The sequence below is a fragment of the Festucalex cinctus genome, chromosome 19, assembly GCF_051991245.1.
Source record: "Festucalex cinctus isolate MCC-2025b chromosome 19, RoL_Fcin_1.0, whole genome shotgun sequence".
NCBI lineage: Eukaryota > Metazoa > Chordata > Actinopteri > Syngnathiformes > Syngnathidae > Festucalex > Festucalex cinctus.
In genome coordinates, this window is record NC_135429.1 from 7,098,784 (window position 1) to 7,124,342 (window position 25,559).

Below are 25,559 nucleotides of genomic sequence, written 5' to 3' on the forward strand. Positions count from 1 at the left end.
TTCGTATTAGCTAGCGATCCAAGATGGCGGGATCTTCTGCGTATGCGCGTCACCGATCGTGCAGGGTCATTGATAGCGTCTAGACAGCGAAATCTGTTCCATATAAGGCGCACTGGATTATAAGGCGCAGGGTCAGCTTTTCAAAAAATTTAAGGCTTTTAGGTGCGCCTTATAGTCGTGAAAATACGGTAAATATTAATCCACAGCTGTACCAGATAAAATCGTTAAAATATATATATATATATATTTTTAATGAGAGCCACTATTTCAACTGTCGGGTATTCCTTAGTTATAAAGATAGGACCTCATTAATTATGCATGTGCGTTGTCCCTATGGATAGGAAACCAGAAGATTAAGATGGGGGGGATTTGAGCAACAATTAAACCACTGCCCATGTCATCACTCGTTTGTTTGGAAAATAACTTAAAAATCCAAAAGGGGCAAATTTGGACCAACCGTGACCTGCTCACGCTACACTGCTCCCCTCTGAATATCACTCCGAAACATCATTATTAAAATAATGCATCATTTGCACGACACGACGCTTCAATAAATTTTTCCAGTCAATAAGCCAGAAAAAAAATAAAAAATTTGAGATATAAAAACATGAAATTACTTAATTATACAGTAGACCGCTTCAGTCGTGCAGCAATGATTGTTTATTTATGCAATTTCCTCTTTGGCTGACCCAGTTGAGAGGCGTGTTGTCTATGCAGCTGACGAACGACGTCTACAACACACAACTAGATATCCATCCTGTTACTTCAGGGAGAGCTGTTTAGGAAAGACTAATCTCGTATTGCCAAGATGAGAAGGAAAAGAGAAGAGGGAATAAAAGAGAACTAGAGTGCACTTGGACAAAAAGTCATACTTTATACCCAAAATTTATCCTAAGAAACTTGGCAAGTGTGCCAAATTCTCTCCAGCTTCTGATTAAACATGAGTAAATAGTTTGTAAAGAGATGGAGGAGGGTGGTGACAAGAAAAGGGGAATCTGAAGGTTGCCATGGTGACGGCAGATTCTCTAGTGGTCTCAGCCATTACCAAAAATTTTTTTTTTTTTTTTCATGTAGCACTTAGGCTTATTTGATGTGTGATCTGAAAGTAGCATCGATGAGTCCAAAATAGTGGTTGGAAAGCAGACACCCAAAGAGATATTTTGCCAGACAAGAAGGACAATTATCTCATTTGTGAGAATGGACGAGTGAATGCGTGTGCCTCCGTACATAAACAATAGGACACATGCAGAATTTCCACTACTGATGAAAAACTTCCATGGAGTAAAGTTAAACAAGACTGGACTGAATTATGTATATTGCACACAAATCAGCTTTGCATTATATTATATTGGACACTATGCAAATAATAAGTCTGACTTAAGTTAATATTTCCTTCATGTCATATGTACACGCCCTGGCTCCAGAGGGGTGTAGGAGGAGAAAAGAACTTAGCCTACAGTATAGTCTGCACGACCCCATTATGACCCTGCGGGAACACTTGTTAATTCAAATCTTTGCTAATGATGACTATTTAACATAAAATGATTTATTACAACATTGACCTGCGAGATCTTTTTACACGATATGCATTTGTAATAAGAGCTACAGAACAACAAATGTAAAATCATCCACATATTTTGTTTTGCTTAAATAATTTACATCATACTTGTACACTTTAAATTCGCTGAATATTTTATTTGAGTGTCCTAATATATTCAAGAAATGCTGATTGAATACAAACTCAGCAGGGCTCTGAGGTCTACAGACTTGGGCCAACTAGTGGAACCGGGAGTTCGAAGTAAACATGGTGAAGCTGCATTTACCCGTTATGCTGCACGAAAATGGAATAAGCTGCCAACAGAAGTGAAGTCGAGTGTAAATGCTTTTAAATCCTGGTTGAAAAGTTAGCTTTTTTTCCCTCATACCTTTGATTAAGGTCTTTAAACAGTTTTAAATCATGTTTTTCCCCTTTTAATTATTATTATTGTTTTTAAAAGCTTCCTCACGCTAAATGGTTTGTGGACATTACCACATTTGCTTGCTTATGTTCAGTATTAAAGCATTTTTGTGTGTTTGATATGCACAGCTTGTGGTAGCAAAGTACTCATTTCAATTTTAATTCATCAAAGCGTCATAAATGTGTGATTTTAAAGAGAACTTATAGCAAGGGAATGTTGTGTTGATGAGTCACTTGAACAATGCCGTGATTGGTAACTTTTTATTTCCGGGAAAGTATTGATTAGGGAGATGGGAGGATTCCACCCAACAGCAACAATTTGTTGTAAGATTGATTAAGATCCGACAGAGTTCGCCACAACAACAACAAAGTTGCACCCCTGTGTAGTAAACATTTCCTGTGCTCCTCCGTTTGACGTACTCACACGCTGTGGTCTTAAAGCCTCCCCCTGAGGCTTGACGCTGCTCCACTGAGCCACATCCCGATATTCGCAACACCTCGAAAAGACTGACAATCCTTCTGTCAGGTAATTAGCCTAATTAGTCGACTCACTCATCTCCCCCTCCCCTCCCTGGGTTGGCTTGAGGAGTGCAAGTCATTAATATCATTACGGCACGGGTCATAAAGTATCCCATGTCACCGCGGTGAAGCCTCGCACCCGTCGTCTCTGCGAAGGAACCAATCATAACCTGGCTGGATCGAGCGGTTTGAAATGAAACCACGCAACAACGTGGGCGCTTTATTGCACTAATCAAGTCATGTCTGACGACCATCAGTCATGTAGGTCATCCTCCAAAGGCGCTCGAATGAAGGACGTCTCATCCTAATGTTTTCCTTAACAAGCCATCTTCCGATAACACGAGTCGTTTTTCTGCCCTTGGAGAACGTGCTTTCTCCCTTTTAGCACCATCACTTTAAAGCGGCCACCTGGATGATATATTGTATCATTTTATGTTCTAATGGGAAACAATGAAGGAACGTTACCTTCATAGGATGCTTTAAATCCCTGGCCGCTCACTGCGTAGTCAGATAGCAGCCACAAAGTGAGCCGGGAGCCTGTGCTGACAATGGGCGACGGCAGCTGGAACCCAGTTAACCTGAAAACAAATGAACAGAGCGACAATAACAATCAGACACGAGGAATCAACAACAGAGTCGGCTGCAAGGTCACGTATTTGGCCAGCTGCTTCATGACGCATTCAAGTGAACTTTTTTTTTAGTGCGTCTGTGTTTAATGAGGTCCTGAATCCTCGAGAAGCAATTTCAAACGACAACACCTCAAGACGAAGGAGCTCGATAGATTTTTCTCCATCAGCACAGACTGAGGGACCGCAATCATGCAGTGAATCAGACACCGTGTAAGAATGAGCAAACAGTTGAGTAGACAAACATAAAACTGTCAGGCCCCGAGTCAACAAACATCTCTAATAACCACGCAGAACATTTTCCATGTGGGAGTTAGCTGGAATAGAAAATATGTTTGCTATTTAGGGAGAGAAGCTGAATACATATACAGTAACTTTTATGTCTGTCAGACAGTTCTGGCTCGCCTCCACCACAACATGATTGGGAAAATGTAAAATATGCATGTGACAAAGGGGACATTTCCACGTAGACCGGCGATATTCATATTAACATATCAAGTTGAGTGGGGGAAAAGTCGATAAAACCGCACTAATTCTGAAAGGTAGGGCCACATTTACATAATTGTTTGTTGACATTGGGTCTTTTTGTTTCTTCTTTTTTTTCGCACATATGGGTATTACATTTGAATAGTGTGACCAAATTGTCAAAAAAAAGAAAAACGGATGCTACAATTTTGCTGAAAATCAGATTTACGATCAATTCTCCCAGGAACTATTTATAACAAATTCAATCGCTTGCCAATCCGGAGACTGGTGGTTGTGTAGTTTTTTTTTTTCTTTGTTTTGTTTTTTTCACATCTGGGTATTTGCAATTTGAATAAGATAACCAGATTTTCAAAAAAAAAAAAAAAAAAAAAAAAAACAGAGATTTTGTTGAAAATCAAATATACGATAAATTCTCACCAGGAACTATCCATCCATCCATCTTCTTAGCCCCATTTACTCACAAGGGTCGCGGGGGTGCTGGATCCTATCCCAACAAATTCAATCGCTCGTCAATCTGGTGATCGGTGGTTGTGTAGTTTTTTTTTTTTTCTTTGTTTTGTTTTTTCACATCTGGGTATTTGCAATTTGAATAAGATAACCAGATTTTCAAAAAAAAACAAAAAACAAAAAAAAAAATAGCGATTTTGTTGAAAATCAAATATACGATAAATTCTCACCAGGAACTATCCATCCATCCATCCATCCATCCATCCATCCATCTTCTTAGCCCCATTTCCTCACAAGGGTCGCGGGGGTGCTGGATCCTATCCCAACAAATTCAATCGCTCGTCAATCTGGTGATCGGTGGTTGCGTTATTACTTTTGCTAATGCCAAATGTTATCTCGGTCCCATTATTCAACCTTTTTTGATCCGTCCCGCCAGCGACCGCGTCATTGGGCTAGTAGGAGTACATTTCCTATGATTCTTAAAAAGGAAGAATGAAGTAGTTCTAGTTACATTCTTTTCTTTTTTTCAGTTGATGTTATGACAAAAACATGCTTGTTAGCTTGTTGATTCGAATGGGAATGCAAATGTGAATCTGAAAGTAAATGGGAAGGAATTTAACAGTAAAATTATTTGTTGTATGAATCGCTATGACAACTCTGTGATTGACATACACATGGCCCAAACAATTGGCTTGATTATGGGACAAAAAAATTGGAACACCAGGACGGGGTCTGCATGACACAACAATTGGGCTAGTAGATTATTGTGGTGCCTCCTGACATAAAAAAAAAAAGAAACTATAACAAATATGTTATTAGACTTTTGAACGTTGTATCCACTTCTGCATTGTCACGTTACCTGAAAATGTAATTTTGCCTTATGCTTCTAACCAGTAAATAAGAATAATTAACAAAGGCATAATTGCATAATTAATGTCAAAGCATGATGAGTGCACTTATCACATAATGTGAAATAGAGAGAATAACTTCTGATTGCTGCTTTGTCGCAACGGAGATTACTATCATAATGTAGCATCTCAAGTGGATAAAGTAAACTAAAATGTGGCTGCTGTAACAACAATAAATGTTAATTTGTGTATGAATATGATCTGTTTGTTTTGCTTGAGTTCCGAGAATAAATATATAACATTTATGAGTCCTTTATGACTTCTTGCGCTTTTATTGAATTGTGCTTTGCTTTGTTGTGCTGGAAGGTCCACTGTGTGTAATTTAGGGAGCAGAAATTGAATATAATATCTCAATGATTAGTTTTAATTAGTGTGCATTGCACTGGAAAAGGCAATCGGTGTGCTTTGACTGAGACTGTTCCCTTTATAGCAACTTAAAGAGCAGATCCCCCTCTGTTTCGCTTTAGGTTAGACGGTATAGAATGAGGATATGTGTATAATTATTTAATGCAATTGACATATAATGATACATTAGCATTGTTATCTTGATTACACAGATCATCTGTGAAAGGAGGTCATCTGTACGAGCATCTACCAGTTGTGCCAGCCGCATTCATAAAGTCATTCACAAGGTCGAAATGTGGACACGTTTTATTCAGGGAGGACCAAGAGGCTCACAGCCGAAACAAACCGGGGTCCATCATGAGCAATCCATCCTAAAGCTCTCCACAGGAAGGCAGATCTCATTTTCCAACACAGTCATCCAGTTCTGCTGTCATAAATAACAGTAGGAGACATCATTTTTACCCTTTCACTATAAACCACTCGGCAATATATCGCGATATTACATCGCACAATTCTCGAATCGATTCAATGGGCGGCCGGATCGATTTTTAAACATCCATTTTTGATGGAAAAATACTCACCAAAAATGTCTTATGGCTCACACCTTAAGCATGAAAGAATGTTATATTAATGGAACATTTAGCCTTAATATTTTATTTCAATGCTGTTCAAACATGAAACAGATGACAACCTGTATACAACTGAACTTTCAGATAAATAAATAATACATTTTCGTACAAATCTTACACTGTAAAGTTTACTGATTAGTATTTTCTAAATTTGAATTAAAAAAAAAATCGCAACAATCGAATTATGAATTCGTATCGGGATTAATCGGTATTGAATCGAATCGTCAGGTACAAGACAATTCACACCCCTATATATATATATATATATGTATGGGGGGGTGGGGTGTGGGGGTGTAATCCAAAGTTGCTTCCTCTTTGTTTTGCCTCTTTTTGTTTCGCCTCTTCGTCTCTTGTTCCACTGTTTTGGGAAGTTTACTTTAAATTTGTGTTTCCTCAAGCTCGCCTTTCCCACATGGACATATGCCCCTTTCAAATCTCTTCACACCCCTGTTTTATGTCTTGCTGAGAGCGGTCCCCCAGTGTTTCACTTAGTAGCACTTTGGATATGAGCAGTGCACATTAGAAGCAAGGGGAAGATGAATCAGTACCAAAAAGACATAAAGACGCATAATTTTACTCCTCGCGGTGGGGTGTAGCAGCTAAATAATGGCACACGTGTTCATGCAAATAGCTCCTTTGCTGACCACAAATTGAATTGGAAGGCAGCCATCTTGATGCAGCGGCGCACTGCGGGGTAAGCGAGGGATGATACAGAGCACGTCGGAGGAAACTGAAAGGGAGCCGATTGTTGCTGCATCAAAGTCAAGATCGTCTGGCCCGAGCTCGACACCAACCCTAAATCATTTACAGCCAAACAAAACAAAGTGGATACCACGTAAAAACAAAGAAGCTGGCTCGACAAGGGAAGGGAGATTAAAGACTGTGATGTGATTATGGATTGTGGACATATGGGGCATGCTTAACGCATGGTCGCAGATTGCCTGTTACCGAGGTGGAGCTGTGCGGCATGATTGCAATTGAGAGCCACAAAACAATGCCACTATATCACAGCTATCGCAAAGTTGGTGGTGAATAGATGGCTGCGGAATGAACGATGGCGAGAAGAGAGAGACATACTAAGAGAAAGAGCTATATATTCTTAGCAAATATTTTTTTGTTCAATTTGCCCATAAATGTCATTTTGCATACACCACGCAATAAAAAGAATTTCAAAAACTAGTTAAATTAAATGAAACAAATATTTCAGTGGCCAGAAAAAAAGTTCCCACTTAAAATATGTGGTTGCACAAATTCTTTTTAAGGAATACAGTGAAATGCAAAGAATTCCATTTAAAAAAATAGTGTTTCAAGTAATTTAGTAATAACTACCATGTTATGAATTCTTCAAGTTATTTAAGCGTGTGACGTTGAATTATATCTTGTTTTGAAATCCATGCTTTTAATTTGGAAGGTTGTTCTGTATTTCCATTTCCTGTTTCTTGTTCTCTGTTCATCATTCATCCCATAGAGATCTGTCTGCACTTCAAAGCTAATTAAATTGTTGAGTACAACTGAAGACTTATGTGCTCTCTTACCGGAAGTAGGTCAATAAATGCAAAATTACCAGCCTTTAGTTCCAGACTAAAAAAATGACCACAAGAGCGGGGGCCAATACCAGTATCGACATCCGCTCTGAGTACTGATACCATGAAATATGTCCTGGTATCGGCCTGATACTGATACCTGCTATCAGTACTCGTCCATCCTTTGTAAATATGGTTGTATCTTTTATTTCATTGATACTGTAATTGTATAGTAATTCATTGTTATATAAATGAAACGATATTCTATTCTACTTCAAATGAGCGTAGAACATCGCCATTGATTTCTATTGCGGTATTTTTCTGTCACTAGGTGGCATTAGTGTTTCATGTTGGATGTTGGTGACAGGACCATTTTTCAGTTAAAATAAAACGCAAACTGAATTAGACCATGAAGCATAAGTTGAGTTTGAGACCCCTGGGTTCTTTCAATTTGATCTCTTTATTTTTATTAGCAACAACTAATCTGCATTTTGTAGTGTATGTAACTAAAACTGTGAGTAGGTGAATGCACAACAGGAAAGAAATTATTCAATCCCATTGTAAATATTTACTTGTAATAGTTGCAAGTTGCAACAATGATGTTTATTTCATGACATACATCAGAATTTTTTATTTTTTTTAAAAGCCACATGAAAACATTCAGTTGCTTTCAGAAGTGAGGCCAAAGTGAAACTGGTTTACATTTCTCTTGAAAGGAATGCTCGACTAATCCTTCCTCGGTTAACATGCATGCATACAAGTGCATTCACGCAAGCGCATGCACATTCATCAACATATGATTCAAATACATGTGCGTGTGGAAGAAGAGAGTCTATTAAGAGAAACTTTCCACCTGACTGGCTTCAGCTTCATCTCAATGAGGAGCCTCTGCTTCCAATTATCCCTCCACTCCCCATGGGATGGAGGCAAGACAGACGGACCGAGAGGACACCGGATGATAACGGGGGAGGAAGAAACACGGGAGAGACGGTAATAATGAGGGCTTGGCGGTGCGCTGCAGCTAGTTGGAGGACGGGAATGTACTGTAGAAGCTCCGGCCATGAGAAGATGAATCATCATCTCCTTCATTAAGCACCGCCGCTATTTGGATTCACGCTCCAACACCTTCTCTCACTCACACACGTACAGGTCGACTCATTTGAACGTATCCATTTGAGTGTTTTTGATCCACCTTGTAAATATATGCACGTTAACGGCTGTAAGCAGGCAAAGACTGAAGGAGGTCATTCATCCGTTAGTCTCATTTCTCAGCCTGTGCGTGTGTGTGTGTCTGCGTGCGTGCTCTCAGGATGGAAGAGGAACAGAGTGCTGAAACAGCTGATTTTCCGGCAAGGGGGAAAAAATAGAAAATTAGATCGAGCAGCAGGATTTTGATGGCCAAAGTGGAAGGGAGGTATGAGACAATAAATGATAGGTTAGATGTGACACAGTGATAAGTGTGGACTTTCTGTGGATGTGTGTTTGCGGCTAGGCATAGATTTTTGGCATACAGCTTTTTATGACCAATTATGAACGCTAGATAGATACTTATTGATCCCATGGGGGGAATTAAATACCATATTTGGTAACCCGAATGCGTCATTTTGCCCAGCAGGTTGAGAAACAGATAATTGATATAATGGCAATATCGCAATATTAAAATTGCCACAATATTGTCGTCATGAACTCATTTGCTCCCAATAACGCGTAAATACGTATTTTTTTTTATGTTTCAAGTGTCCCAAAGACGTATTTATGTTTTTTTGTTTGTTTTTTTTAATGCTAGAGCATACAGAAGGCTTTGATGCAGCCTCTCAACTGCAAAGAACGGTTGCAGAAATGGTAGTTATTACACAAACGGCCAGCAGGTGGCAGCAGAGCAAAGGAGCTCAACCAGGGCCATCTCGAAAAAAAGCTCAATTACTTACAATTTTAAATAGATTTGTGAAAACTGATGAAACTTAGCTCTCTTCTAGTGCTAATTGCTGCAAAAGGAAACAGATAGAAACATATTTTTTTTCTTGATGAAAGAAGGGCTTTTAATCTTTCTTTTGATAGGTTCCATGCTTTTACTGCAATTGAATACAATATTCTGTGGGCCTTGCAAAATCAGTCAAAATTCAGTTAAACAGCCGGGAGCGAACGGGATTGCTTCTGTGAAAATGGCGGCGAGCGAATGAGTTAAAAGCAGCACAAAGGCCAGGTTGTATTCCATTTGTTCCAGCACCGTCTGGTGGTCACTTTTTTAGTGCAGTTTAATTTTAATTAGGCATGTTGTGGCCACCTACGTTTAAGACCCATGCTAATGATGACAGTGAACGTTAACACGTTTGAGTTCCTCCACAAATGGACTTGATTCACAATGTGAGTACATCAGATAGTAAATGCCTCAATATTAAGTGTTACTAGTGATGTGTCGGTCACGAACGAATCGAGTCTTTTGAACGGCTCTTCAACGTGAACGGTGGGAACCGAATATTTATCGAGAGCCGTTCATCCCCCCACCCCCGCGTATCGTAGGTTTGTAGTCCTCAAGATAGGTTATGGTCTTGAGACCCGTCTCAAAACCACTTTTTAAGAGTCTCAGTCTAGTCTCATAAACAAAGGTGTTTTTACTCTGTCTTGTCACAGACTCAGGTGGACTCGTGATTTGTGATCAAGAACAGTCAAGACTTGCGATTGGCTGGCAACCAGTTCAGATTTTTCTTTGATTTATACAAATGTACTCTTTCCCTCCAAGAGTCTTGGTCTTGTCTCAACTTCCAAAAGTTTTAATATTGCTTCGGCCTCAACTTCCAAAAGTCTTGGACTTGTCTCGGTCTTGACCTCCAAAAGTCTAGGTCTTGTCTTGTCTCGACTTCCAAAAGACTTGGTTTGTCTTGGTCTCGACATCCTAACGTATCATCCTTAAATCGGACCAGACCATTTCTGCTCTAGAAAAAGGAAATAATACATACTTAGATGCAAATGTTTTCCTTTGTTATTTTTAACGGCATGACGCACGCAAAAAATAAAAAATAAAATAAAAAATAAGACGACGCATCCCAAGATTTAAAAAGCTGAAGTTCAGTTTGAGTGCATTTGTGTGACTCATCACAAGCTCCACACTTGACTGGGACTGAATCTGTTGGAGGTTAAACTTAATTCACACAACTTAATTCCTACAGCTTATAGGAAGAAATTCACAACCAATTAGTCTGGCTTTTTTTTTTTTTTCGGCCCTTCTTATCTTTTCATGTCGGGGCAATTGTAATGTATAAAGTCACTTTGCCCAAGGCCGGGATCTTTGCTTTGATGTAAGTACTGGGAATTCTTTCAATTGAATCCTTAAGTAAAGCAAATATATTAAAACTACTGATTTGAGGTCCACTGTTTATTTCTTTTAAGCTTGGCGCCACTCATCACGACGCTCAGAACGTCCGGAGGGCATGCGGTTAACACAGAAAAGGTGAATTTGATTGTAGCTGGAGGCGGGAGGAATTTGTAAACCTCAGGCAGGGCTCCCTGGCCATTCCGCAACTCGTCAATGTTTCAAAGAACTTTTCAAAAAAAGGATTCCTTTCTTCCTCCATCAAGAATCGCACGCAACGGCTCGTCAATATTTATAATTTGCGTGACATCACAAGGTGTGAGTGGCAAGCGTCGGGTGAGTTTCTCCCATGTCACGGTGCGGAGTGCTGATGGTGAGATAATCAGCCGCAGTCAGCGCTCACTGAGAGACGACCCGCAGTGAAGTCATTAACGAACCGGTTTCTCCACAGTGATGGTGGGAAGGGGGTTAGGGAGCTGCTACATGGGGAAAAAAATGGAGTGAAGGTAAATGCGAGAGAAAGCAAGTCAAGGGTGTGAAATTGGAGCAAGTGCGCGCAGCTTCGGGAAAGACTGAATCATCGGCGTTGGTCGTCAATGTGGCAACATGCTACCGAGTATTTGTCATTTGCTCAGCAGAATTGGAAAAGTCATCAACGGCGGAATTAATGGACTCATGCATGCATGTGAATGAGTGGAGGAGTTCCAGACGAGTGCACACAAATGGCACAGCTTCACCAGAGATAACTTCGCCATGGAGTCTTTAATTAGATGCCGGCCTTTGTCTCATCATAATTCGTCCAAATTAAAATGGGAATTGTGCATCATTTTTATCGTGACATTCAGGTTCGTTTATAGAAGGATGCATCGAAGATTGGAATTTAACTTGGGATTATCTAGCTATCCATCCATATAAATATATTGATCCATCCATCCATCCATTTATTCACCCATCCAAACATCCACCATCCATTCATCTTTTCACATACCCTACCATCCATCCAACCATCCATCCGTTGTTCTATCCATCTATCTATCTATTCATCCCATCCGTGATCATCCATATTCCCATCACCCATTCATCTTCAATATATTTATCTATTGTTCTATCATCTATGCATCTATTCACCCATCCATCCATCCATCCAATGTATCATCCATCTTTTCATCTGTCCCCCATCCATCCATCCATCCATCCATCCAATTTATCATCCATCTTTTCATCTGTTTTCCATCCATCCATCCATCCAATGTATCATCCATCTTTTTATCTGTCCTCCATCCATCCATCCATCCATCCAATGTATCATCCATCTTTTCATCTGCCCTCCATCATCTTTTCATCTGTCCTCCATCATCCATCCATCCAATGTATCATCCATCTTTTCATCCGTCCTCCATCCATCCATCCATCCAATGTATCATCCATCTTTTCATCTGCCCTCCATCATCTTTTCATCTGTCCTCCATCCATCCATCCATCCATCTATCCATCCATCCAATGTATCATCCATCTTTTCATCTGCCCTCCATCATCTTTTCATCTGTCCTCCATCGATCCATCCATCCATCCATCCATCCATCCATCCAATGTATCATCCATCTTTTCATCTGTCCTCCATCTATCCATCCAATGTATCATCCATCTTTTCATCCATCCATCCATCCAGCCATCCAGCCATCCATCCATCAAGCATTAGTGTCCAGAATCAATGATTTATATGAAGTACAACTAACACATGCACGCACAATCCGGAGCATCAGCTGGTCACACAGAGCAAGTTGCGTGTGGTTTCCTCCCCGGGTATCTGCACTCCATGAAGAGTGTGTCGCATTGCCGTGATGCCAGCTGCATGTGGTCAGCACTATACGTGCATACCTTTAAGGCAACACATGACGCATACGCTATAAGTTTAAGGAGACTATCAAATGAGACATATTGTGCAGTTCCCACTTGTCTTAATAAATAAAATACCCCAAGCGTCATATTTACGCCGTACTGATCCATTTTTCTTATTTATTTTTTTTACAGCTTTGCTTTACTCAGCCTGTTTTGAGGAGGTGGTTGTTCAGTGCAATTGAGCCACTGCCCACGCAAACTGCATATGCATTAACAGTAAGCATTGTCAAATATCAGTACAGTATCAATAAACATGCAGATTTAATATCTCAGAGACACTTTCAAAAATAATTTCTTTGGAATGTGTCCGTCCTCGTTCAGACATATCAATTAATCATGCAGGAAACAAATAAAGGGCTGGCAAATGAAGTGTCACATGTCTGGAGTGGTACCTCTCTTGTTCCACACCAGTCACCTTGCAATAATCCTCAGGGAGAAAACAATTAAGGGGGAAATAACATTGATTGAAAATCACGTGACTCATATGAGCAAATACGTGACAGAGCTCGTGACAGAGATACGACGAGATGCGCCATCTGTTTATTCCGTATTGTCAGTCAGTGCATCAGTGGAGAGCGACTACGATACATTATGATTCATCAAGTGAACAAGGTGGGAAAATTAAGACAAAACAGAGCCGATTACAAGACAGACAAAGACACATGGATGAAGAAACATAACATCTGTTCTGCATTTAAATTATTGTGTGATAAGCTTTTGTGAATGAAAACCACTTGACTATGTGACCTTTTTTTTTTTTTATGAATCTGTCCATAAATTGTGATTTTTGCCATCAAATGCCCTTTCTTCGTCTTGCTTTAACTGTTTCTTTTTCTTGTCATTTTTTTCTTGCTTTATTTAAATATTAGCATCAAAGTCACACGTGTTTGACAAGTTACTTTTCCCAAGGTGAGGAACTTGTTTTTTGAGAAACCAACCAATGTTTCTACTGCTGAATACGGAACAATGGAAATTCGGAAACTTTTTCTGGTGAAAAACTACTCAAGAGGTATCAAAATTCATGGATGAATCGACCATTAATTGATTATCAAATTAATCGACAACTATTTTAATAATCAAAAGGTTTCGAGCCATTAACTTAAAATTTGCCAAATCCTCTGACGTGAGCCTCTCAGCAGTAATTATTTTGTTTTCTATAGTCCTTCACATTTTCATATTTCGTTTTTAATCGAAATAAGACATTTGTAAACATCTGCTTTTGTTCGGACAATGACTGAAGCAGCAAAATGAATCAGTTTCAAAAAGGCTGATGAGTACATAATTCTCTTTTGCGTGTTTGTTTAAATGTTGTTTAGTTGTTTTTATTTTTTTGTTTGCCCAATACAATACCAAAAAAAAACAAAAAACAACAACTCAATAATTGGTTCATAAATAGTAATTAGAAAAAAATGGTATTGTGGTACAACTTTAATGCAAAATAAAATGTTATCCAATTAGAATAATCGATTCTTAAAATAATCGATAATGACAGCCCTCGTCTACCGCAGGGGTTTTAAATTCGTTAATTCAGGAGTCACTTTAACCCAAACTTGATATAAAGTGGGCTGGACCAGTATGTCTATTGCCTAATTAACTATAAATACTGACAGATGAAAATATTTATTTTTTTGTGAATAATTACAAGTTCATTCTAAAAACAAACAAAATAGTAAAAAAAAAAAAAAAAAAATGCATGAAAGGCAAATTTCAGAATGCCATTGAAGTGGTCGTCAACGGGTCTTGAAGTGGACAAAATTCGCAACTAGTTAATTTTTGTGAAAAACTGCAGTTTATGTTGTGTCCTCACGGGCCAGATTAGATGCCTTGAAGGGCCGGTTCTGGCCCGCGGGCCTTATTCTTAACACCCCTGGTCTACACTTACTTTTCGGTGCTTGTTGTGCTGAAAACGGCTAACAGAAAATCAGGGGGGGGGGCACACACATGCCATTGACTATACATAAGCACATATTCATAGATCAGTCTCACCCACTTTTCTGATTTAACTATGAAGCTATATGGCCGCATCCAAGGCCAGTATGACATCAAATCACATATGTAATGGAGCATGTGTGCATATGTGCCGGAGAATGTCTTTTTGACGTCTCAAACCCAGCATGAAAGTACAAATCAATATTTTGAATTCCACCATTAGGTCCCCACACACTGCGAGGTTCGCTTTCACTTCACAGGGGGACACCAATAATAGACTCCAAACAAGGTTGGGCATAAGATCCGATTATCCAGCAGGGATAACAGGGACGCCGTGACCGAAGGAGTGTGAAGGAGTGTCCGAGCGCTGCTATTTACTTTCGGAGAGCCACACTTCTTTAGTTCCACGAGCATAGCTGATCAAACAGCAAACAGCAGCGGCGAAAAAAAAAAAAAAAAGAGTGACGGCAACGGAAACGTGAGGATAAAGATGAGATGTGAGCAATGCACGGTTCCGTATGCATGGAACCAGAAACTTGTGCTGATCTTGAATTAGTTGCAGGTGCTCACAAACTAATCGAAACGGCAAATGCACTTCTCTGAGCAAACTTCTCTCTCGTTTAACACGCCAGCTTTTGTGACACAGCCAAAATAATCTGATCTATTTTCATCCTCAACCTCTATATGTGCCGCTTTTCAGAATGTCTACAGAGCTGTCTGAATTACAGTATTTGGGCTCAGTGTCCCAGCTATGTTTACAACTAAACATGGCGTGTTAATCATGACCTTGGTGACACCACAAGCATCCTAATGGCATGCCAGACATATCCTTTGGCCACAGTTAGGCTCGTGGGTGTATTGGCAGAGCCATTATACTTGAGCCATGATCACATTTCACAAGGTGTTTGGATCACTAATGAGAGGGCGATGCTCCATGTCTCAGAGAGCCCAGAAAGGCAAATGGATAAGATCAAAAGGGAAACATGTACAAAGTGCAAAAATGGGGGTGGAGGCGTGGGTTGAGGGCGGAATGCAAGACAGGAAATGTTGCTGAATATTTGTTTTAGTCAAGCGTTTAATAAATATTCAAATAATTGTATTTTTAAGTTATTTCCCTTAAATTATTATTAGGGATAGGTACAGCAACTAAAGGAATTATGGATTTACTCCATAAATTATGAATCAATTACTTGATACCTCTTGATTTAATAATCAATTACTTGATTACTTCATGAATTACGACTTGATTACTTAATACTTCAAATGTGCAATGAATTGTGTGGACCTAACGTGATGTTGTGTTTTGAAGCAATTTCGACCAAATTCGAGTTACATCTACTTGGCGACAACCACCAGAACTCCAGAAAGTGAAAAAGAACAACATGATCAACTACAGGCTAAATCCATGCAGACCACTGATGTGACCACCTTTGTGCATTATTATATTGTTCAAACTATCTATCTGGAAGTCCGTCGGGGTCAACAAAGACATCCCTCTCACCACAGAAAAAAAAAAAAAAAAAGATGGAATCGAACCCGAAATTCGGAGGTGCACTTTCGTCCACAAGTGGGGCAGAGGATGCCAACACCAGGATAAAATTGGCTCTCCAAGCGCTCGTGCCTGTGTCGTCGGCGCTCTTCACTCACACGTGTGCGGTCACGTTCAAAGGTGTTGACTGCAGGGCGACAGGTGGGTCGCCACATCTCTCGGTTAGTGGCAATGGTCTCCAGCTGAGAAGATTGGATGCTACATTTCTTCAGGACGGCATGGAAATGGTCTTTGAATTGCTTCTTCCACCTTGCAAGCGTCAACCAGAAGAGAGATCAGGGAGGTGGTATTCTGGAATCTGGATAATGTGGCCGACGTTGCACCACGAGTGCTTCGATACTCTGGAGGCTAGCTCTCTTGGCTTTTTTTATGCAGGGACCACTTGCCTGGGGGGGACCCCCACCTCTGCCCTGGTGCTCATGTCGGAATCTTGCACCTGGTATTCCAAGGCGGTCTCCCAACAACGTACTAACTAGGTCCGACCCTGCTTTGCTTCAGAGATCGGACGAGATCAGGCGATCTCAGGTGGCCGTAAGCCCAAACCAACAATGCCAAAATAGGACAGCTCAGTTTAAATAGATTACAGCATGCTGATAAAAATAAAATAAGTGTAGCCACATGCTGTCAAAGAAATCCAATGAACCCGACTAACAACAATAAGAAAAACAGGAGGGTGATGATGGTGGGTTTTAGGAATTCAAAATCTGGATTACATGCAAATGTAGCATATGCATATATACATTACATTAGAAATGTATATTTCTCAAGGCACCGTTTACCATACCATGACTAGCGCAGGTAGAAATGGGCAACTTAGACCTGCGTTCAGCTAGGCTAAAATCTAGTCTACTCTTCGCCACCAAATTGCCGGATGCACCGGGGACATCCAATAGAATCCACTGGAATGCCCATTGAGGGATAGCGCAGGCTACCAAATCCACGACGACGCTAAACTAGGACTTGCTCAAGCACGAAAACGAAAATAGGGCCAATTGTCTTGATCTGGAAACCGCATAAGCTGTTATTAAATAAAATGCTTCAACTTTTCATAATGTGTTGCATAAAAAAAAAAATGCATTATAAACCCTGGTTTGTAAGCATATTCTTCACGATTTCAGAGTTGAGAGTCTGAGGCTAATAATTTAGCATGTTCCTCCAACTCATGAAAGTGACCCCTCAAGTCACAGATAGCGGCACATCCTTAAAGGTTCACGCCGTAAGAAATGTCTTTAATCTCTGCAGGAAACCATTTCATTCCTTGCCGCAGCTGAAGTGCATTCCGCAAAGACGCTTAATAGGCCTGAGGGTGGGAAACTGTCAAGAGCAATACGCACAATGAGGCGCACGAGGGATGTGGCGTATAACTTCACGGCCATCTAGTTGATTATTTCTGTAATCGGAGCTCCGTAATTCTGTCTCACAAGTGAGCTGACACCCACAAATCTCGGCATCATTTCACTTTTCCTCCCGACTGTGTAAAGACGAAAAACAAACTATCATTCTTTCTCCGCCCCTCTGTTTTCAGTAGGCTGCTGTTAAAGCTGGCCATGATGAGTGGGAGCCTCTCAATTAACAGTCCGAGCTCAAGGAACCATCAATCCAACAGGCCGTGTGTGAGTGTTAATATGTGTGACTGGTTAAATCAACTGCTGGGTTTACAGACGATATAGACCGATATTGGTGCCGATACTGTATATCTTTACTTGTACTGGTAAATGGGTGGGCTGAAAATCATTTAGTTGGATGTTCAATTTAAAGGGATATTAGTGAGCAATTTTCTATTAAAATAAATTGTGTTTTTGACGCAAAAAACAACACACAAAATTAATAAAACCGGAATGCACCACACATACATATATACATATATATATATATATATATATATATATATATATATATATATATATATATATATATATATATATATATATATATATATATGAGTTTTGTTGAAGATGTAAGCCATAATCATCAATATTAAAATAAGAAAAGGCTTGCAATATTTCAGTTGATTTGTAATGAATGCAGAATGCATGACATTTTTGTTTTTTTAATGCATTACAGAAAATAAAGGACATTATCACAATATTATAATTTATTTCTGTACACAATGGCTAAAGAATGAAATGCTGCCATCTATGGCGAAGGACTAAGCGTGATGCATTAAAACTCGTGTTGTTCCGATACCGATACTGGTATCGGCAGAGGTGCCGATACTGCATTAAAACAGTGGTATTGGTATCGGTGACAACTCACAAGTAACATGCCGATACCAATTATTCCAACGCTAATATAGGATTTTGGATGCAGCATCTTGTGTTTTGCTCATGTATGACATTCACTGATATGTGACATGCTCACTGCATGCCGATATAAGAATGTTCTGAACCAATGGCAGGACAGCTTTTTCATGTTGAGGAAAAAAAACTTTAAGTATCGGTATGGTATCGGTATCGGCCGATACTGCAAAGCTGGGTATCGGTATCGGGAGCCAAAAAACGGTATCGGAACAACACTAATTAAAACAAAAGACGTGTCCCGACATACATTGCACGTATGCAGGCAGAGTGCACTGCAGACACATGCGCAGTATGTGAATAACACTGTATAAACAACCACAACATGGCACAAGAAGTATTTCACCTCAAAACAAATGGCTCACATAGCATGTGTTCAAGACGCACAGTATGAACACGCACATGTAACAGACGCTCATCACATGTGCATAAGTGTTTACACACAGAGGTCATTTCCCAAAGTGTGTGCAATGAGAGATTAATGACCAAGGCCTTCACCGAGGTAGAATGATATAGCTCAGGCAAGTCTCCAGTGTAGTTTGTCACCCCACTTATTCACCCTGACCCATCAACATGGGATCGTTATAAGCTTGCATCATCGACTGACACATGCACTGCAGTAAGCACTACCTTAAAGAATGCAATCACATCAGATTCCACGAGAGATTAAAAAATAGGAAGCCATATATTACCATTATCATTGAGACACTATTGACTTGCCCAAGGAGCGTTGGAGCATGTTTTGAACCTCTCAATTCCGTCACTGTTTATCAGCTGACTGGCATAACCATAGCACGGGCCCATAACCACGCCTGCGCACCCATGACAAACACACCAAGTATCTATTCCTCCCACATGTGCACACAAGCTTTTATTTTGACAGGGTACGCTCACGAAGCTTGAAGGCTGACTGGAGTGTCAATGCAGCTCCCGGCATCATGCACGAGTGATTCTTATTTAGGTCCAACCCAGTCTGTGGGCTAAAAATATGTCAGTTCCAATGTTGCCGCAGCCGCTGCCACCTCCTCTTTGCCACTTCCAACACCAAACAGACCGGGTCCTTCCACATGAGAAACATGTGCCATTGTTAGGGGCATCGTGCCAAATACAAACCTCAACTAATAGATGACTGTCTTGTTTTTTATTTATTATTTTGTGAATTATTTATTTTTCAGACTATAAGGCACACGTGAAATTGTTCAATTTTGTCAAAAATCAACAGTACACCATATAATCCGGTCCCCCTTTTATATTACTTTGGCTTGAACCGATTTTATGTCATCCATTTATTTATATATATATTTATTTAGTTACTTTTTTTTTTTTGTCTGGAAAAAAGCAACTCTAAACTCAGAACGTCGACAAGATGAACGCCATAGCGCTATTACGTTACGTGAAAACAGAGCCGTTCACTGCACTGTAAAACACGGTGTGCCTTTATATATAAAAATAGAGCCATTCATTGATATTGCGCCGTAAAATATGGTGTGCCTTTTTTGTATGAAAATAGAGCTGTTCATTGATATTGCACCTTATAATATAAAAAATAAGATAGTGATTTGTGTTTTTGTTTGTTTTTCTAAGGGAAACGGGAATATTTTTCACCATCTTCAACATATAAATAAACGACCTATTCCATATTCCTATTCTGTTTTCAACAGACTGACTCGTGTGTTTTCTGAAGCGGTACTGTGACTCACAAGGCCATTGCTGCAGGAGGAAACCCACAACAGGGACCACGAGCAACAGCGCAGACATTCAGATCTCACTTCCTCAAGAAGACAACACGTTTGACTCGGGTTGTGGGGTCGCACGCACTTATGTGGACAAATGTCAAATGTGAGTCACTGTCTCTGCCATTATACCAGACATCAGGGTCACAGTAGTCAAAGTGTGTCTGGGTGCGAAGTCGCCAGGGGGGCAGGACCTCTATTGTCGTAGTCCAAGTGACTGATAAAAGGTGTTGGAGACCTTCTTGTCTTTTTAGCGGCGGTTGCTTCCGTTTGACGGTGATAGCTTCTGTCGCTACAGCTGTATCCTACGCCTACTCTGCTGTCCCATTGCAATACTTTCCTGGGCGTTTGTTTTCCCAAATAAGATTAATATTTTTGTGAGTTTAATATCATAAAACTGTCAGAAGAATGCTTAACTTAAGAAGCATACTCAAATTACTCTGTTGGCCACAATGCCTAAACATAGACTGGAAACTGCTATCATATACTGTGCGATGTGAATCAGCATTCTCGTCCTGTACTTAAGGTTCTTTGACATTTCAGATCTGATTCACAGAGAACGTCTATGTAAATTAAACTATTGCTAATTTTAATATGAGGGGATCCTTATTGACAACTCAAATCCAAGTCAACAAACACCATGCAGAACAAGGCTTTCAAATGATTGCATGGGGATAGCATTGAGAATGTGACAGACAATTTACACAAAAGGACGCATGAGAGATGTCAAGAAAATTACATCTGGCACCTACAGGAAATGAGAGCGCACGAAGGGCAGCTAAATTATCCCGCTTGTACATTTGGATTGGACACAAGAGTAATGGCAGGGTGTGTGGGTGAAAAGAATCATTTGGATGTAACACCACTTCAGCGGGTTAATGCAAAACAACCTACAACAACCTCGGCTATTTGTTTATCACACTTGAGAAAAGAACATGCTCTCACGCTGCCCATTGAGAGATTATTATGTTTTTGCTCTCCTTATGAAACTCATATGAAATGATCACATTCAAACAGACCTAAAGACAGCTATAAAAGTACTGTAATAATACTTTGTAGTCCATCCATCCATTTTCTTAGCCGCTTTTCCTTATAAGGGTCGCGGGGGTGCTGGAGCCTATCCCCAGCTGACTTCAGGCAGTAGGTGGGGTAGACCCTGAACCGGTTGCCAGCCAATCCAGGGCACACACAGACGAACAACAACACACAAGCACACCTAGGGACAATTTAGAGTGTCCAATCAACCTGTCAAGCATGTCTTCAGAATGTGGGAGGAAACCGGAGTGCCCGGAGAAGACCCACACAAGCACAGGCAGAAGATGCAAACTCCACCCACTAATGCATTAAATTACAGTAAGAAGTTTCTACTATTTGCAGGATTGGTAATTTTGATCTAAAATAGCTACTGCATGAATTCCTCAACCGAATTGAAAATCGTTGTGAATCGTGAATCGAATCGAATCGGGCCCTTGTGAATCGAATCGAAGCGATTCTGGAAATTTGAATCGATACCCAGCCCTAGTGCTAACCAGTCATGCACCATCCTGCCCGTACTTTGTAGTAATTAAGCATAAAACTTTGAATATAAACACTTCATTCTTAGCATGTAGAACACTGGCTTGTCCTCCACAATTTACCATTGATGATTGGGTAATAATTAATGTGAAGGGACTTCTGAAATAACACCTTTGCTCAAATGACCTCTATTGGTGGTATTATTAGAGAAAGAACGATTTAATTGGCCAATATTAGCTACTCTAAAACAGTCGAAATTTGGCACACAAAAAAAAAAAATAACTCATCCATTAACATAAGACAAAGATGACGACGTTCTAACATCCTAACCCATAAAGCACTGACAGAAACCTTGCACGTGTATATCCATGAAGGAGGATTGGGTTTGTGCTGCAAGTGTGTTTCTGGCTGGGAACGCTGCCAGCAGAAACATGATTCTGCGCTAATCTTAACCCACACAAAACATTCCGTGATTTAGTTACAGTAACTTACAGACCACAAGTAATGTAAACATCCTGCACAAATAACAATACATATATAGAACAAACTAAGCTCCACAGTATACCAAATATCATGTCATGGAAGACCAAACCTACAGCCAAGTTTTGACATGATTGCAGTAGCAGGAAGGGCAGCAGGCGATCAACTGACTAAAAAAAAATCCAGATCTCTCTGTAGACCAATATCCTCAATCCACAGACCTTTCAAAGATGTTCAGACTGAGACTGCACACCACTTTTCCACCCCGGATATCCATACACAACAAGCCGAAGAAGTCTAAACCGAAGAGGTGTGACGGACAACAGCACGACACAAATCCATAATGTATTTCTTCTCAAATTTCTTGAGATCCTGTCGAGCCAGCCAAGTAAGGCAACAGTGGCACAGAGTGAGAGCAGGGAAATATTGACAGTGTGCTTCACTGTGAACCAAAACACTGTTAGAACTGCGAAGATCAATTTTTTCCAGATGGCTTGTATAACACGGAACGTTTCAGGTCAGTGGGGTGGAAATAAAAATGAGAGGCCAAAGAATCCAAAATCACACGAATGCAGTGATTCCAAATATACTTATCAATTATTCACACTGTCAATAAGTAACCCTTCATACTAACCATCTCGGTCAAAAAAGGACCGCACATTGAGGAATTCACATTTATCACGGAAAATGGTGTTCTACAGGGTTCAATTCTGGGCCATCTGCAGTTGTCATTGTACCTGCTCGGATATGCAATGCAAAGTGAGGCAATTCTAGTCCTATCTAGCAAAACTAAAGGAAGACTTCCTTCACATATCTTAAGTTTGAAAAAATAAATAAATCATTTAGGGTTCGGTGAATGCACATAGGAAACTGGTGGGGTTCAGTACCTCCAAAAAGGTAAAGAAGCACTGCTTTAGGGTCACTTAAAGGCATCGGTGAGTTTAATGAATCAAACTTGTTTACCATTTGCAGTCAATAATTTACCAAACTGACTAAGAGGAATTAAGCACATTAAATAAATCAGTAAAAAACCTTCTACAAATCAGGAAAGGAAATGGACTCTAATTAGAGATAATGCATGTGCATGATGTACTGCCAGATTTGCAGGCAATAACACACCAGATAGCATTAGTATGCCAGTGAATAGTAGGTCCGTGGGTGCATCTTCAAATTGCCGCTAATATGAATAAAATACAGGTAATGCAGCACAGGGCTTGTCAGGTTTTTAACTTGTGGGTGTAATGATGTTTCAAATGAGAACCTACACGCCCTAGTTTGGCACCGAGCTTGGTCTGTCTGTGTGCTCACATATTTTAGTCTTTATACCACAACACAGTTACGAATGTTGAAATTTGTGAACTGAAAATGAAGGAATGTTTGTATGTTGGTAGAAACATCAAAATTATGACAACTAAAGTGTCAAGTTTAAATAGAAGATGAGAAGAGCGCTGACTATTAAAGTGGGAATATTGTATTCTGCTTATTTTACAAAAGGCTTTGCTGACAAAAACCGCTTTGAACAATTGTATCATTAAGTTTCTTACGAAAGTATTGAAAATTGGGACACCGCTCGGCAACCCGACAGACTTCTCCATTTTGTGATTTATTCACTTTTGCAGAAATAATAAGCTAGCAAATTTTGTGCTAGCAAAGTTTGTGTGATGCCTCCCTCCTCGGATGTTTATAAAGTACCGGTAACTAAAGTACACTTACGGTTATATATATATATATATATATATATATATATATATATATATATATATATATATATATATATATGTATATAGATGGCAATATATCGCGATACTACAGCACGCAATTCTCGAATCGATTCAATAGGCAGCCAAATCGATTTTTTTAACATCCAACCCGTTTGTTAAATACAGTGGCTCAGTTATAAAACTGAAGTTTCAGATCAATAAATAATACATTTTCATACAAATCGTACAGTGTACATTGTACAAGTTTACTGAATGGTATTTTCTAAATTTGAGTAAAGAAAATTGCAACAATAGACTTGTAAATTCATATCGGGATTAATCGGTATCGCAACCAGTCCAGGGTGTCCCTCGCCTACTGCCCAGAGCCAGCTGAGATAGGCGCCAGCACCCCCCGTGACCCTTGTGAGGAATAAGCGGTCAAGAAAATGGATGGATGGATATATATATATATATATATATATACATATTTTTTATTATTTTTTTAAGTAATTTGAGTACCAGTAATTGAAATAATCAGTCCAAGCAGATAATTATACAACCATAACTTAGAAAAAATAAATGCAGTTATAATCTCAAAATCTCACGCCACTGACTTTGAATGACTCCCGGTTGTAAATGATAATCATAGGCTGTAAAGGATAATCATATCTACCTCGTCCGCAGGTTGCCAGGACTGGACGGCCCGTCATAAATGGACAAGATGTCAAAGTCTTCCTCCAGGGCGAAGCCTTGAAACACCAGCTGTATCCGGTTGTGCTCAGCTGCCACAATCACCCACGTGCAGTTGGCGTAGTTGGGATAACCGTAAGGGTAGCCGGGGCTCTCTATCGTCCCGTTGGGACTGTGGAGGATGTAGCTACAGTTCTGAGCTGCAAAGAGAAAAAAAGAAACATGGTTAAGTGTCGTGTATGGTTTTGAATATATTATTAAGATAAATGTGTGCAAAAATGTTATTTCATTTAATATAAACAATATAAACAAGGAAACCAAAGCATACATTTCCAATCAATACTTAATTGCTTAACACCTGCTCCCTATTCACACCGGAGACATTGATACACTAATGAGCCACATGACACTGGGGAGGGGAAAATTTGGCTAATTTCAATTCAATTTTGGACAAATTTTCGATTATTGCCTTTTGTTAGCATAAACCGCAAATAACAATGATCGATTTTGGTTTGATTTAAGGTTGTGAAGTGTCATGCAATAACGCTCTCTCATTTGGCTCTCATTTAACCAGAAAAAAACAAACAAAAAAACAACAACAAAGTAATCAATCACCATGTGGTTTTTCATTAACGCTTTCAAATAGGCCCGGCAAGTCAGTAGCTAGCCACCCATTACCATCAGGTCAATACTAATATCCACGTAAAACCTCCACATCCACCACTACCTTATTTTTGTACACCCAGTTAGGTCCGTAAACTCCCACATTACGGGCCTCCATCAGACCGATCAATTGTTCATACAAGCAGCCTGATGGAGGATCTAATAGGGTCAGCTTAGGCGATGAACCCCTTGTAAATAATCAACCATAGATTTGGGTGTGAATGACAAAGGATGATCTGTGATCTGAAGGTGAATGTATTTTTGAGTCGTTTGTTATAATAAATGCTATCATAAAATTCCAGAGAAGAGTGTTACAGAAAACTATATTTAGGTCAATGGAGTGCATTTGCTTTT

General features: G+C 39.8%; 1 protein-coding gene across 1 annotated transcript in view; it reads right to left on the minus strand.

Annotated features, from left to right (window-relative positions):
* The window catches only part of csmd2 (CUB and Sushi multiple domains 2), a 175,266-nt gene that overhangs the window by 132,595 nt on the left and 17,112 nt on the right, over positions 1–25,559 (minus strand). The window contains exons 2-3 of the mRNA XM_077506435.1: positions 24,526–24,742; positions 2,942–3,054 (exon numbers count right to left, since the gene is read on the minus strand). Of these exons, the coding sequence (XP_077362561.1) occupies positions 2,942–3,054; positions 24,526–24,742 (330 nt within the window). The remainder of the gene's footprint in view (positions 1–2,941; positions 3,055–24,525; positions 24,743–25,559) is intronic.